Source organism: Xenopus laevis, chromosome 3S, assembly GCF_017654675.1.
Source record: "Xenopus laevis strain J_2021 chromosome 3S, Xenopus_laevis_v10.1, whole genome shotgun sequence".
NCBI lineage: Eukaryota > Metazoa > Chordata > Amphibia > Anura > Pipidae > Xenopus > Xenopus laevis.
The window spans coordinates 10,826,111-10,843,034 of NC_054376.1; the positions used below are offsets into that span (position 1 = coordinate 10,826,111).

Below are 16,924 nucleotides of genomic sequence, written 5' to 3' on the forward strand. Positions count from 1 at the left end.
TTCTCAAGCTGCCTGGGCCCTCTAATAACCTAGAAATGGCTGGCTCTACTAACTCTTTGGATAAAGGCATCATATTAAGGTAATCGCCCTTAGATTGTCTTGAATTCCGAGAAAATACAAATGGCACGATCCTGTTGTGGCAAGTTATTCAATAGCTTTTTCAGTAGTAATTTAAGGAACAGATATATTTATTTGGCGGCCTTAATTCCTTTGGATACAAGGCCAAGTATTTGCTAAAAACAAAATGATATTGATAAACACCATTGCGGATTATCATGATTTTAAAAAGTCAGCTGCGCAAACCAACAGGAAAGCCACTGGCGATTTTGTGGCCATCTTTTTCGGTTATTAGCAATATTACTTTCCTGAGCTTTATATATGTATACAAAAATAGACCCAGATAATAGCAGTAAAAAATAGCAGTAAAAAAATGACTTACTGTGGAAGTGGGTGATGCAATGGACGCCACTATCATTACGTTAGAATAGCATCAAGAGCAGCATTTAAATCTCTTGACAATTCCCTGCAGAAGTGGATGGTGATATGGGCCCCACTATAGCTAAGGTAGAATAGAATCAAGAGTTATAAATAACTTAAGACTTTACAGTAGAAGTGGGAGATGTTATGGGGGCCACTACAGCTATGGCAGAATAGCACCAAGTATTCTAAATAAATTGAGACTTCACTGTAGAAAGGTTATGAAAGTTTGAACAAAGTTTTGCTAATGAAAGTGAATTGCCCTTTATGCTGCAAGTCACAGTTTCCCCAAGAGACCTGCTTATCTTAAATTGCTACAATTGTTTTTTTGCTTACCTTAAGTTGTTACAAATGTATGCACCAGCCACATATTCTGGGTTCTCTGCCAAAAGACTCAGTTTGTATCTTTTTCTGGCTGTTCAGTGCAGGAGATCAAAGAGAAAGTCGAGACATTTCAGTAACAATACAGGACTGCCGGTTGAGCAGTCAAAATCGGGACTGTCCCGCGAAAAAAGGGACAGTTGGAAGGTATGCTATGTTGCAATGGCATCAATGATATTAAATAACCTGAGACTTCATTTTGGAAGTGGGTAATGCTACGGGTGCCACTACAGCTACAACAGAATGATATCAAGCATTCTAAATTACCTTCTTCGCTGTGGAAGTGGGTGATGCTATGGGTGCCACTATAACTAAGGTTGAATAGCAACAAGAATTATAAATAACTTGAGACTATACAGTAGAAGTGGGGGATGCTATGGGTGCCACTATAACTAAGGTTGAATAGCAACAAGAATTATAAATAACTTGAGACTTTACAGTAGAAGTGGAAATGTTATGGGTGCCACTATAGCTAAGGTTGCTGGGGTGAAACTACAGAGGAAGCAGAGGAGGCAGGAGGGCCAGGAGGAATAGGGAACCCCCGAGGCCCTAATTCATAAACAATCTCAATAAATACTGGTAAAACAGGTCAACCTCTAGACATTTTGGTAGCCTGAAATTTGCTGTGGGGCCCAGGGATATCTAGTTACAGCATTGCAAGGTTGCATAGCATCAAGCATTCTAAATCACTTGAGACTTCACTGAAGGAGGCACCGTTAAATCTATGGTAGAACACCATCTCTCAGTAGACTCCTACCACCTTAGCTGTAAAAGCAACATGGCTGTCCTAGATAACAACTCAATAATAGTGATGGGCAAATTAAATTCACCAGACACGAATTTGCAGTGAATTACCACGTTTAGCCACAAGCTAATTAATTTGCATAACTGAGGCGACAATGCGCGGGCGGAAAATCTGCTGCGGAAATAGGAAAATTGGCGCACGCATAAAAATGTTCACACATCAAGATGATTCAGACGCCCATTGACTTTAATGCAAATAGTCGCACATATAAAAATGGTCGATCACGTCAGAATTGACAAAATTATTTTGACGCCCATTGACTTTTGAATTTTTCGCGGCAAAGGTTCGCCCATCACTACTCAACGATTAACAATAACACGCTGCCAGATCATCAGTAAAAAAGTTTTGCTTGAAACACATAGACATAGGACAATATTTATTTCCAGAGAACAGAGTCTAGGGATGGGCGAATTTGTCCCCTTTCGTTTTGACAAAAATTTGCCGCCAGTGAAATGTCGCCGACGCCCATTAAAGTCTATGGGCATCAAAAAAATTTGTGCGGCAAAATTGTTTTGACGCGCGTCTTTTTTATTTTGACCCACAACGCCATACGCCAAGTCTATGGGTGTCATTTTTTAGGCGAAACAAGGCGAAAAAATGCGCCCATCCCTAAACAGAACACAATTAGGGTTGCCACCTATTTTAAAAAAAATTACCGGCCAGTGATGGGGGGCGGTAACGCCGTGACGAAAAAAGGGGCGGGTCACGGGTAAATGGACGGAGTGTGATGTAAAAAGGGGCGGAGCCACGTGCAGCGTGCCGCGAAAGGGGCCCCATCGCAAGAGGGGCAGAAGACGAAGGAGGGGTAAGTTTCTGCCGGAGGGCCAAGGGCTTTTGTTATAGGTATTACAAATTACCGGCAGCTACATTGCCAGTAAATTTGTAATACCGGTGGCAACCCTAAACACAATAATACAAACACCACCGATACTGGTGAATATTAATAACAAAGGCATAGCTCATATGGAAACTTGTACACTACAGTTACACTTCCGGTAAGGTGTTGCAAGTGTGTGTGTCATTTGTATATGAATACGGGTGCAGCTGTTCCTGTGTGTTGATAAAGCAAAAAAAAAGCCAAAACAAAATATTTTCTAACACATAGTAAAAGTGTTTTTATTTTATTTTTTTTAGCGACACTGGTATGTTTACCTCCCCTAGTCCCCTGGAATCCCAGTCTCCCCCGGCACCAGAGCATAATGTTGCAGTGTGCGTCTAACCTTTGGCTCCCATGCGGGTAAATGTCAGCAGCAACATTTTAAACACAAATATCATGTTGCAAAACCAGCATCTCAAGAACAAACAAACAGCCACGAACTGCAAGAGGCTCCCCTTGTTATCCCTCCATTACAGTCATTAATTGGCTTTTTACTTCAAGAGCTTGTTTTTAAATTCTGCAAGGCTGCTGTGCATGTCCGTGTACCAATAAACACCTATGTTCAGCATCAGCCTAAAAGATGTTATTTTAATAAAATAAAAATATTAAGCAGTAAAAGCTATTTTTACTTCTGGCCTCCGCTGTGTCAATGAAGGAGGAGGTAAAATGATTTAGTCCCACTCTCCCTCCCAGTTAACACATTCTGTATAATAATAATGATAATAATAATAACAGTAATAAACAGGTGAGAGCACATGCAGCACAGAAATCATAAAGCAAACTATCATGATCATACAATTAACAAAATTAAAAACAAGGCATAAGTAGAATATTAATGACTTAAAGGATCCTGTCATGTTTTTTTTCAAAACACATCAGTTAATAGAGCCACTCCAGCAGAATTCTAAACTGAAATCCATTTCTTAAAAGAGCAAACAGATTTTTTTTATATTCAATTTTAAAATCTGACATGGGGCTAGACATTTTGTCAATTTCCCAGCTGCCCCTGGTCATGTGACTTGTGCCTGCACTTTAGGAGAGAAATGCTTTCTGGCAGGCTGCTGTTTTTCCTTCTCAATGTAACTGAATGTGTCTCAGTGAGACATGGGTTTTTACTATTGAGTGTTGTTCTTAGATCTACCAGGCAGCTGTTATCTTGTGTTAGGGAGCTGTTATCTGGTTACCTTCCCATTGTTCTTTTGTTTGGCTGCTGGGGGGAAAAGGGAGGGGGTGGTGATACTCCAACTTGCACAACAGCAGTAAAGAGTGATTGAAGTTTATCAGAGCACAAGTCACATGACCAGGTGCAGCTGGGAAATTGACAATATGTCTAGCCCCATGTCAGATTTCAAAATTGAATATAAAAAAATCTGTTTGCTCTTTTGAGACATGGATTTCAGTGCAGAATTCTGCTGGAGCAGCACTATTAACTGATTCATTTTGAATTTTTTTTCCCATGACAGTATCCCTTTAACAAAATAAAAACATTTTTATTAAAAAAAACATGAATTTTTACTGCGCAGCAAACTGCAACCCCCATGCATTATGGTGTAAAACCTAGGTGAAACTGGAGGAAATAATAATTTCGATAACCATCCATGAATAACCCTTTCATACTGGCATACATAAAAAAAGTAGATCCACTATAACGGTAAAGAGAAACAAAACTAATATTAACTTTCATTTTAATAATGGAAAAGACACATTTTAAAAGAAAATCAAATTTTTTCACTTCCCAACATTTCCACATTAATTTAGGAAGTGTTGTTCTGCCACTGACAAAATGTTCCCAAAATAAACCCAGTTGTGACCAAACCACACACCCCTAATGTTTTTAATATTAAGTGAGCTTTCCTCCAGGTCACTTGAATCCTCCATATGTGGTTATCCTACAAGGAGCTTTGCAGTCTATGTAACATCATTGAGATTGAACAGCACCAAGTAATTATGTAACACCCCCACTTACATTTATTATAAAGATTGATTAAACATGAACTCGCACACTTTCAAGGCTCATTGCCTGTTCAGGCACATCAAATCGTTTTCTCAGGGAACGGTCACTAGTGAGCCTTTAAATCCCTGGATTTACATTGAGGTGCCACCACTATTAATCAGCTGAAAGTCCCACAACTCCAGCCTGCTACTCATATAACTGCATTGCTATATTTGGGTGCTGCCATGTTGCTTTCCAAACCATGGCCTTCTGTGTAGATACTGGCTGTACCTAGTTAGTCCATTAGGGGTGTTATGCGGTATGCACAACATATAGCTGGGTTTAGGCACACGTATGCCAGGAATTTATACTCTTATAGAGGTTGGAGCTTGCTTATCCATCCTATCATCCCAATAAGAACTCAGTGTTCTTAGTTAAAGCTCTTTGCCCACCACTTTCCACTCCTCCAAATAAAACATACTGCATGAACACTGATAACAACGCCCAGAATCACTAATTATACCATGGAGCTTGGTGAGACCACATATAATCACCAACAGAACAACAATACTATATGGATATTCGCCCCCAACTTTACGATTTAAGGGACGTCAGTGGATTGTAAGATATTCAATTAGTATGGTATATTTTGCTTTGACAAATATCGGCCTACACTAATACTAAGATTAAGCATCAGCTCAGTCGGCAAGAACCAACATTTCCAAGGAGCAGGCCGTTTAACAGAACACCCAGACAAAAAGCAAGAACGGCAGAACCCTACGGTAAATTAACTTGCAATTCATTAATAACACAGGTGCTATGAATGCTTAATTTTCACAGATACAATACACCTGCCAACAGTCACCATTGAATATTCAGACTAAAGGTGGCTATGGATGCACAGATAATATCGTACAAAAGTAATTTTCGTATGATATTCAGTGTGTGTATGGTGGGAAAAGAGCCGATCAATATCGGCAGAAGACTTGGATATCGGTCGGCTGGTCAATCGGGCTGGATGGAAAATTTGCCTTTTAAGGCACCCAAACATCGGCCATTGTTAGTGCTGAATGGTCAGATACAGGTAGAATTCTATTGTTTCTTCCCATATATCTACCTGTATATCTGACGATTCAGCTCTACACGTGTGTATTGAAACAAACAATCTTTCTTGGAAAGATCTTTTCCAAGAAAGATCGTTATTGTTACGTCTATGGCCACCTTAAGACCAATTGCCCAAATCAGACAAAGCCATGTCCTAAGCCATCAAAACCCAACCCTGACCCCTCCTACTGTTGATAACCCCTTTTCACAGCAGAATTTGGCATACCCATATACACTTCTACATCTGTACACAACAGTCCCCCCCAAATTCCACTTTAAAATAGGAAAATGTATCATGTAAGGCTGTCCTAAAGTTCCTCCAGCAGCACCAGTTGGCTTCCCATTTATAAATGGACATTAGGGAATGTTAGGGGGTTAGGGACAGCTCTGTTAATTTGAAAATGTTTGACTATATCTGTACCATGGCTATTCTCCATTTCTACTTAAGAACAAAGAGAAGAAAGAGGGAGGAAAGAAAGATAAAAGTCTGTAAAGAAAAAAGATTAGAGGATAGAGAAGAGAATGGGATTATAATCTAAGGTTTCCTAGTGGAATCCTTGGGCTTCATTTGAAAAATGCTAAAATTCGGGGAGATTAGTCGCCCAGCGATAAATCTCCTCTTCTTCGTGTAACTTATCTCCAAAAAATGCCTTCCCGCCAGCTAGAATGTAAATCACCGTCGGGACGGCACTCGGATTGATTAGTACGTGAGGCAACTTCAGGTAACTTCGGAAAAGGAAGCGATCCGAGTGCCATCCCGCTGGTGATTTACATTCTAGCCAGCGGGAAGACATCTCTCTCCGAATCTTAGCGTCACCACCCTGAATAGACCACAAGGTGAAAGTGACCCAGAAACTCCTAGATACATAGCAATCTTATACTAGGTCATGGAGCATGGAAGAGTGGATATCATTGACATTGATAGTTTTGATGCCAGGTCCAAAGGACAAATCTCCAGGTCAGCCCTACATGATACAGTTTCCTAGTCGTACCTTTCTGAGGAGTAATCTCAGAAGGAATGGATTCATTTCGAGAAGTACTAAGTGATGTTGCAAAACTTTCAGCATGGGCCCAGGTAAATGTTGCTTGGTTAAATGCACATAGGGCCCCCCTCCATGGCGGGGCTGTTTAATGCACTTGCTAAAGAAATAAAGGCAATTCCAACCTGTCGATGATCACCGGATCAGAGGGGGTTTCGTTTCTGTTCCCGCAGCTTTTCTTGTCACAGCAGCGACTGTGGAGAGAGGGAGAAAAAAAGACAGGAGGGAATATTTTAGCATTACGGATACTCTGCAGACTCAGCTTTGCAGTGACAGCAGGTGGATATTGTAGGGAAACAGCGGGGCGGCATTTAAATGACTTCGGTCTACCTCCGATCCTGCGCGAGTTGCTGTGTCAGAAATAATAAAGGCAAAGACACCGCTGTACTAATTACTTGCTGTAACCCTAATCACTGCTGCCAGATAATGAGCATTGGGAATGGCGCATGGAAAGAGGAGAACGGTTCTGTGTTTTACATCTGGATTTTTCAGAATAGGTTTTTTTCCACCTGAGCAGGGGCCCTACTTTATACTGCAAACCCCAAGTGGTAGATTAATGACATGTGGGGCCCTTAGGCTACAGGTAACATTGTAGGTACTGCAACTTGGTTTCTTTTATAGAATAGGGCAAGCTAGTGTTCCAAGCCTTTATATTGGGATACATTGCTTTTAATGTTGCCCACAGGATCAGCTGGATGCACTTTGTATATGATTATGTAACTGGACTTTTCGGATCATGCACTTGTTCGGACCTAGAATTAAAAGTGAGTGACTATGGACTCTTTGCACATATAATTAAATTATTATGGACTTTGCGGTCTTTCGGGGCTTTATGGTATTTGGATTGTATGCTAATTATTTTTCATTAGGTTGGGTTTAAATTATCACTCTCACGGTGATTTGCTTGTCTGACGAAGGGGCGTGCCCCCCGAAACGTTACACTTGAATAAACACGCAGGGTTGTCCTGCTTGCATGGAGTCCTGTGTGCCAGTAATTTTTTCTTTTTGCCCCTTAGGATTCATCCACAGCCCTCCCCCTTCTAGGCTACTGCCGGGTCCAGACGCGTGTGCCGGTCCAGGCACACGTGCACCTTGGGTTGCCACCTTTTCTGGAAAAAAATACCGGCCTTCCTATATATTTATCTTTTTTCCATCTTAATAACATTGTAATCAAACATCATTTTTACCGGCCAGGCAAGTGCACCCTACCAGACCCATAAGTGCAAATAAAAAAGAAATAGAAATTATTGAAAAAAAAGTCTAGATGAGCCCCTGACTACACTGCTCCTCTACAAACACCTTTTTTTAATTGCAGGGGCGATTCAGGCACCTAAGCCGCTCTGAGGAGGCTCCTGTGATGCAACCCCCACCAATCTTACCGTATCTTCTGTAGGAGTGGGTCCAGGGAGCGCCGCATCAGTAGTGCAGAAAGCACAATTGTGCTCTTTTACACTACAAGAGCCAAATCTCCAGTTTAAAGCATGGAAATTTGGCTCTAAAAGTTACCAGAAGTGGAAATATGGGATGCACAAAATCCACTATTTTAGATTTGTCCAAACCCCCGAATCCTTTGCGAAAGATTCGATCGAATACCAAACCAAATCTGAATCCTAATTTGAATATGCTGCCCCTAATTTGCATATGCAAATTAGGATTCCGATTTGGTTCGGACAGGCAGAAGGATTCTCCCGAATCCCAATCCTGCTGAGAAAGGCCGAGTCCAGAAACGAATCCTCGATTTGGTGCATCCCTAGTGGAAATGCAAGGGCCTATTGGCTGGCGCGCCCGGTGTCGGACTGGCCCACCGGGATACCAGGAAAACTTCCAGTGAGCCCAGGTGACAGTGGCCCTCATGCTGCTAAACATTTGGCCTATTTCATGGCTATTCCCTATTTCTATGACAACACAGAGGCTAAATAGATGGAATAATAGGTTAATGGGTTAAGAGACTAGAGGTTGTGTGAGGAGGGGTTACCAAGATAAAATCTGTGTATCAACATAACATACCTCCCAACATTTTGGAAACAGAAAGATTTGACGTGTGGAGCGTGTAGACATTTTTGACCACGCCCATTTTGTGGCCACGCCTCCTAATTACCATGTGCAATTTACAAAATTTGGCAGGTTATGAAAGTTTGAACACATTTCTGTGGTTTTTATGTGTTATCACAGTTTTGCTAATGAAGGTGAATTGCCCTTTAAGCTGCAAGTCACATTTTCCCAAGAGGCCTGCTTATCTTTAATTGTTACAATTGTTTCTTTGCTTATCTTAAATTGTTACAAGAGCATCTAAGTGCACCTTCCATGTATTCTGGGCTCTCTGTCAAAAGCCAATTAAGTTAGAAACTGTGTATCTTTTTCTGGCTGTTCAGTGCAGGAGATCTAAGAGAAATTTGGGACATTTCAGTAACAATCCAGGACTGTGGTCTGAGCTGCCAAAATTGGGACTATCCCTTGCAAAAGGGGCCGTTGGGAGGTATGACATAGTTTGGGTTACTTTCCTCTGTATTAAGACACTGCTGGGAAATAACCCCAATGACCATCAAATCCTTTTTAAACATAATAAACAATTAACTACCCCTCTTCTTCCATAATATCCACTACCCAGAAGCCTAGCAATAAGCGGTTAGGATGCTAAGAACTTGGAAAGAACAATTTTAAAATAATACAGTAATTACCTAGGCCTGTACAAGATTTAAGGGCAGAGAATGGATAAGTAACCTGGGGTGTGTGTGTGTGTGTCAGATTCCATTATTTCCCCTACTTCGCTGTGAAGTTATTTCCTTTGTCTCGCTAAGATTTTATTTATATCTCACTTTGCTGCTTAAAGGGGAACTCCACCCAATAGTTTTGCATAATGAAAATACATTTCACTTTCAAAATAAAGCAGAAGAAGCCAGCTCATTAACAGACCTCTGAAGAAGCATGGAAAGAATGGCGGGAGAAACCTGAAGGAGAGATGGCTTCTGCTACATATTAAGTCAGCACCAGCACTGCAGCAAAGGGCAAATAAATTCTGCTTTCAATTGCAGCGTTATGACAACTTTAATTAAATGAGAAGGGAAGGCTAAAATTAAGTAAGCTTTATCAGAAAGGTCTATATAAATACACCAGTAAACCCTCAAAATAACGCTGCTCTGAGTCCTCTGTCAAAAGAAGCACCACATTCATTTCCTTCTATTGTGTACTCATGGGCTTCTGTATCAGACTTCCTGTTTTCAGCTTAAACCTCCAGGGCTAGGGCTTGAGCATGCTCAGTTTGCTCCTCTCTCCCTCCCTGCTGTAATCTGAGCCCAGAGCTATGAGTGAGCAGGGAGAGACTCAGGCAGGAAGTGATGTCACACCAAGCTAATATGGCAGCTGCTATCCTAAACAAACAGAGAACATTTCTAGAGCTGTTTACTCAGGTATGGTAAAGCATTCTGCAGAATAAATATAGTGTTATAGCTTGGACTATTGTGGCTAATCTATTGGCAATAAACTGCTTTGGTAGCTGTCCTTCTCCTTTAATGCCTATTTGAAAATTGATTTGAATAACATTTTTTGGGTGCAGTTCCCCTTTAATCCTTTGCCTGCCAACAAAACTAATGTCCAAATTTAAACCCAAAAACAATACTATGGTCTATGGTCATTGACAGGCTGTCACGTTGCTTGCCTTTGTTGTTGGCAGACAATGAGTTAATCCAAACACATATTTAATATTCTGCAATGAGGCAGCCAATCAGGTTAAGATAGGACCTATATCCACTGTGTATCCACCAGTTAATCTCTGCTATGGGTTACAGCACCAGTGCAAATGCATCCAGTGCGAGATAATGAGCTCCACTGCATACTGCTATTTCAAATTTGGGCAAGTAACACAAGCAGCTGTGAGGGGTTTGGTGTGCAACTCTGACTATATCAGTTTGGAGAGAAAAAAAATTGCAGCCCCATGTTAATTGGCGGGTTTGCTTCATGGAACCTCCAATAGGATATTTTTTTAAGTGTGTAGGTGCATCTCAGGTCATTTTGCCTGGTCATGTTCTTTCAGAAAGAGCCAGCACTTTAGGATGCAACTGCTTTCTGGCAGGCTGTTGTTTCTCCTACTCAATGTAACTGAATGTGTCTCAATAGGACCTGGATTTTACTCAGGGGCGTAACTATAGAGGAAGCAGACCCTGCGGTTGCAGGGGGCCCAGGAGTGTAGGGGGCCCAGTGAGACCCTAATTAATTAGCAATTTTAATATATCTTGGTAAAATAGGCCAACTTATAAATATTTTGGGGCCCTAAATTGAATTTGCTATGGGGCCCAGTAACAACTAGTTACGCCACTGATTTTACTATTGAGTGTTGTTCTTAGATCTACCAGGCAGCTGTTATCTTGTGTTAGGGAGCTGCTATCTGGTTACCTTCCCATTGTTCTGTTGTTAGGCTGCTGGGGGGGAGGGGTGATATCACTCCAACTTGCAGTACAGCAGTAAAAAGTGATTGAAGTTTATCAGAGCGCAGGTCACATGACTGGGGGCAGCTGGGAAACTGACAATATGTCTAGCCCCATGTCACATTTCAAAATTAAATATAAAAAGATCTGTTTGCTCTTTTGAGAAATGAATTTCAGTGCAGAATTCTCCCTTTAAACCCTGAAAGGTAAGTACTTGGTCACTGGCAATCTATCCGGTCCATGTCAACAACATAGTGCCTACATGGCTAGCAGGGAAAAGGTTAAACAGAGATGTTCATGCAGCATTAATATTGCTACAAATTGCAGCATACTCAATGTATTATTGATCTGACAGGGAGATATTGTATTACGGCTATAGAGGTATTTGCCATTAACATATCGTATAACGTGCACCGGACACCAACACCCGACTCTGCACGTCCTGCAACCCACGGCCTCACAGGTCAGTGACCTCCATTAACAACATTTTACTGGAAACACATTTGTTTCTTCCCTACAGAAACTCATTTCTCTCCCTCTCTCTCTCTCTGTTACTGTGGAAAATGACACCATGTAATTACATTTAAGAAAAATATCCTCGGATTCCCATAAGGGAACCGTAAGCTGTTAAAGTCTTATTTGGATCAGTTGGGATGCGAAAACTCCTTCAGAGGATGGAATGTATGAATTCGCCCTTTAGATTGCAAGCTCCTGTGAGCAGGGTCCTTTGATGCTTTTTGTATCCAAAACAGGGGAATAACTGTGCTGCCATCAGTATGGGATCTCTTTGTATAGTCAGCAAGCTTAGCAGGTATAGTTCCATTTTTCATCTGGCCACGCCCTCACTGCCATTAAATCCTGCCCCCTTGGTTAGTAGACCATATTATAACACAATAGGAGGGCTATAGGAGATAAGAAATGTTGTGACCAGTCATAGAACAAAAGTGGGCTAGGGCAGAGACACACGCTCAGATTCGGGGAGATTTAGTCGCCTGGTGATTAATCGCCTCTTCTTCGGGCGACTGATCTCCCCAAACTGCCTTCCCGCCGGCTAGAATGTAAATTGCCGGCACTTAGATTGCTTAATTTTCCAAAGTTGCCTCACGAGGAAACTTCGGGCAACTTTGAAAAACGAAGCGCTCCAAATGCCACCCCGCCGGCGATTTACATTCTAGCCGATGGGAAGGCAGTTCAGGGGAGATTAGTCGCCTGAAGAAGAGGCGATTAATCGCCGGGTGATTAAATCTCCCCAAATCTAAGCTTGTGTTTCTGTCCTTAGATAAGTAACTTCATAGAAGTGAGGGAAAACAACAGAGAGAAATAATTATATATATACACGTAGGTTTAAGCTCTTCTTGACCAACATCTTTGCACCCTGTAGCTAGTCAAGTTGCTAATCATGTGGCCCAGGCAAAAAATTGCATTGGTCTGGCACATGTCCTTTTTTGAAATTCCGTGCTGCCATTTTGGATCCAATAACCCACTATCCTACTAGACCAGCACGTGTGCAATACTGTAACTGTTGACAAGTTTACTATACAGTCCATGTGGCTGCTCATTGAGTGCAGAGGGTACTTGGATCCAGCGTAAAGTTCTTTTAGAAAGCACCCTAGCCCCCAAAGATGCAAGCAGTAGCTAACTTTTTTTGCATTCATTTTGGTGTTAAATTAGATTTACTTATGATTCTTTTGGTGAATGCCTATGGATGGAACCCTCAATCGGAAGCCTACAATGACTGCCACATTCAGGGTGGTGGTAGCTCCAGGGTTCCCCAGGGGTGGTTTATGATTTCATGTTCAGCGGGCTGAGTGTGATTTTTGAGCAAATGTTTTTTTGCCCACAATGCAGCATTTGCCCTCATGATTCCAGTGTCACTGGGGTTCACTAATGCACCGTACGCAATTGTGGCTGATGAATCACAAACGGATGCATTTGCATTCAAAGCGAATTGGATGCAAATTCAATTCGAATCTGGTTGGTGTAAAAACCGGCGTTCGGTATGAGAGTGACATGTGCCCTATTTTTTGCTGTATGGACCATATTCTCTTTCCGCTGCAACTGATGCAGACCATCGTGTGAACCCTGGAAATACCACCTGGTTTGGAGGTGGCAGTCCCTTTAAGGTTCCCCTGAGTCGCTTGTCACAACTGCTTCGGAGCAGGAGGGAGGCAGCAGTGCATAACTATATGAAAAAGTGTAAGAACGCATATTGACTCGTTTCTGCAACACTGTGGCCAAGTGCAACTGCGCTAGTGCTCCTAAATGACCCCTAAAGATCTTTCCAAACCAACTGCCCTCTACTGACCCCAACAATGCAGTTTCCAGCTATCAACTGCCCCCTGTCTAGCCACCTCTTATCCCTCAATAGGCAATGATGTCCCTGGCAGACTTGAGGGCAGCACATCTGAATGCAAGGCGCTACCTGTAAAGGATTGTTTTTAGTGCCCCATAAATTTGCTCCTTTTGTCACATAAATGCAAAAGTTTATTGCCCTGTTAGTGGTGACGGAAAGCCCTGCAGAAAGTTGTTCGGGGATTAAATCTTTAGAACAAGCCATTTGGAAGCAGAGGGGCCGTCACTATTTCACGTCTGGGGGAGAGAGGATTTCATCATGGGGACAGCAAACCATCTCTCCCAGCATATGGAAAATGGCCGTGCATAGCAATTAGGTGGGCTGATTAATGGCGAGCAGACTTTAATTTTATGCTTATAATCCAGACTCCATTTGCACCCCTGCTGCAAAATCAGCAAATCCCATCATCTCCTAAAGAGGCTCCTCCAGCCGGCAGCTCCATGCACCCACCTTATTTATTCCCTTCATAACAATTTTCTATATTTGGAATAAAAAGCAATGATCTTGTGTTTTAGTGGTTTAGTCTGGGGTAAAGGCAATCCATAATAATAATAATAATGATGCACTAGGAAAATCAATATTTAGCTACTTAAAATAGATATATTTTAGCACCTGTTATGCTAGGCACAGTTTAGGGGCCTGAGTCCCTTTTAGGGATTATTAAAATACTGCGTAGGTGCAATTTCCCAGCATTCCATAAAAGCCTTTGTAGATAAACACTAGGGCTGTATTTTATTGCTGCCTCTATTTGTCCAACTGATTTCAGGGGGGTTAAGCCAGGTCTGCGGTGGGGTAAAATGCCATAAATCAATGAGAATTTTTTTTTTTTATAAATATACCCGTAAACCAGGGATCCTAGATGGTTATTTTGGAAGTGCAATTTTAGTTAAAGCACTGTGTGCTTAAAGGGGTTGTTCACCTTTAAATTAACTTTTAGTATGATGTAGAGAGAGATATTCTGAGACAATTTGCAATTGGTTTTCATTTTTTATTATTTGTGGCTTTTGAGTTATTTAGCTTTTTATTCAGCAGCTCTCCAATTTACATTTTAAGCAATCTGGCTGCTAGGGGACAAATGACCCTAGCAACCATGCACTGATTTGAATAAGAGATTGGGATATGAAGAGGACTGACTAGAAAGACGAGTAATAAAAAGTAGCAATAAAAATACATTTGTAGCCCTACAGAGCATTTGTTTTTTAGATGGGGTCAGTGACCCCCCCCCCCCTTTGAAAGCTGGAAAGAGTCAGAAGAAAAAGGCAAATAACTGAAAAACTATACAAAATAAGTAATGAAGACCAACTGAAAAGTTGCTTAGAATTGGCCATACTATAAAATATAAAAGTTAATTTTAATGATAAAGGTAGTAAGGGACTGTAGGGTTGCCACTTTTGCCAGGCCCAAAAAAATCAGGCAAACAGGGAGACATGATGAATTGGGGTTGGGGGTGTTGATGTCTGGGCCAGCGATATTTTGGGTCAGAGTGTGGCTTTAAGGGCATTATGTAAAGTGGTCACAATCGGGTGAATTTTTATCTGATTTCACACAGCTTATGTCTTGAACCACACAACCCCTTGAAAAAATGAGCTGTCCAGTTCAAAACCAGATGGGGGAAATCCTATGGGGACCGATAGGTTTAATATCAGAATCCCAGTCTTAGTGGGAGATTCTGAACTGGGGTGTCCTAAACTAATGTAAAAGCTTCCTGAAAAAAGGAGTCTAGGTTAAAGGGGTGCTTCACCTTTAAGGTCACTTTTCAATTGGTCTTCACAAACCAGACGGGGGCAACCCTATGGGGACTGGCAGGTGTGATATCAGAATCCCAGTCCTAGTGGGGGGAGGGGGGACTAAACTAATGTAAAAGCTTCCGAAAAAGGAGTCTAGGTTAAAGGGTGCTTCACCTTTAAAGGAAAACGATACCCCCAAAATGAATACTTAAGCAACAGATAGTTTATATCAAATTAAGTGGCATATTAAAGAATCTTACCAAACTGGAATATATATTTAAGTAAATCTTGCCCTTTTACATCTCTTGCCTAGAGCCACCATTTTGTGATGGTCTGTGTGCTGCCTCAGAGATCACCTGACCAGAAATACTGCAGCTCTAACTGTAACAGGAAGAAGTGTGGAAGCAAAAGACACAACTCTGTCAGTTAATTGGCTCATGTGACCTAAGAAGTATGGTTTGTTGGTATGTTTGTGTGCACTGTGAATCGTATGATCCCACATAAAGGCACAAGGCTGCAGGCTGAGTTATACAGTATCACTCATGTATTATAAGGGATAATGTACCCCCTACTGTAAATAAGGATATTAGAAGTCACTGAGGGGGTCTGTGACCATATAAAGGCACAAGGCTGCAGGCTGAGTTATACAGGGAACTCTGAGTATCACTCTTGTATTATAAGGGATAATGTACCCCCTACTGTAAATGATAAGGATATTAGAAGTCACTGAGAGGTTGTTCTGTGACCATATAAAGGCACAAGGCTGCAGGCTGAGTAATACAGGGAACTCTAAGTATCACTCTTGTAAGGGATAATGTACCCCCTACTGTAAATGATAAGGATATTAGAAGTCACTGAGGGGTTGTTCTGTGACCATATAAAGGCACAAGGCTGCAGGCTGAGTTATACAGGGAACTCTGAGTATCACTCATGTATTATAAGGGATAATGTACCCCCTACTGTAAATGATAAGGATATTAGAAGTCACTGAGGGGTTGTTCTGTGACCATATAAAGGCACAAGGCTACAGGCTGAGTTATACAAGGAACTCTGAGTATCACTGATGTATTATAAGGGATAATGTACCCCCTACTGTAAATGATAAGGATATTAGAAGTCACTGAAGGGTTGTTCTGTGACCATATAAAGACACAAGGCTGCAGGCTGAGTTATACAGGGACTGTTATGTTACACACGTGACTGCTGACATACAGTAGCTGATATATTAGAATAGGTTTAACGTTGATGTGGGACATTATAGTAAAACATACCTGCACATAATCTCGTGGGTGAGCAAAACTCTGCACATTTCAGGATTCTTGTCTTGTCCTTCATACACAATAGCCTGTGGGGAGAAAGAATAATAAAATAAGCAAGCGTACTCCGAGGATGCTAAAAATGTCAGCTCTAAAGAGTTTTTCTTCTGTAGAGATTTAATATACAGAACCTCCTCCAATTGAAGGGCTCTCAGGAGAATCATTCCCACCTAAATAATTGTAGCACTTTCCAGTATATAATTGCAAATAAAACGTGCAGGTTGGGATGGACTATTCAGCTTTCTGTGCGGGGAGAGAGACTGCATGGAAAATAGAGTCGGCAGTTTCACTTAGTTAAGTTTTAAGTTACTGAAACCTTTAACGGTGTCTGCGAGTGTTACAATATGCCAGTTTGTATAACAGAAAAAATCTTTAAGAAAAGCACAGATCCTATCTGATCCCTATTGTAAGCAGCAGTCCTGCCCTGCTTTATGGCTGAGATTCTAGCTATCTGTATAACAGAGCATTCTATCCCAGTGGCTGCACAGAT

The 16,924-nt window shown here is 41.5% G+C and overlaps 1 protein-coding gene across 4 annotated transcripts in view; it reads right to left on the bottom strand.

Moving 5' to 3' along the window:
• Positions 1-16,924, bottom strand: part of LOC108712602 (transcription factor COE1) — a 280,326-nt gene that overhangs the window by 241,021 nt on the left and 22,381 nt on the right. For all 4 annotated transcript variants that reach the window (XM_018254888.2, XM_018254886.2, XM_018254887.2 and 1 more), the window contains exons 5-6: positions 16,390-16,463; positions 6,743-6,811 (exon numbers count right to left, since the gene is read on the bottom strand). In XM_018254888.2, the coding sequence (XP_018110377.1) occupies positions 6,743-6,811; positions 16,390-16,463 (143 nt within the window). The remainder of the gene's footprint in view (positions 1-6,742; positions 6,812-16,389; positions 16,464-16,924) is intronic.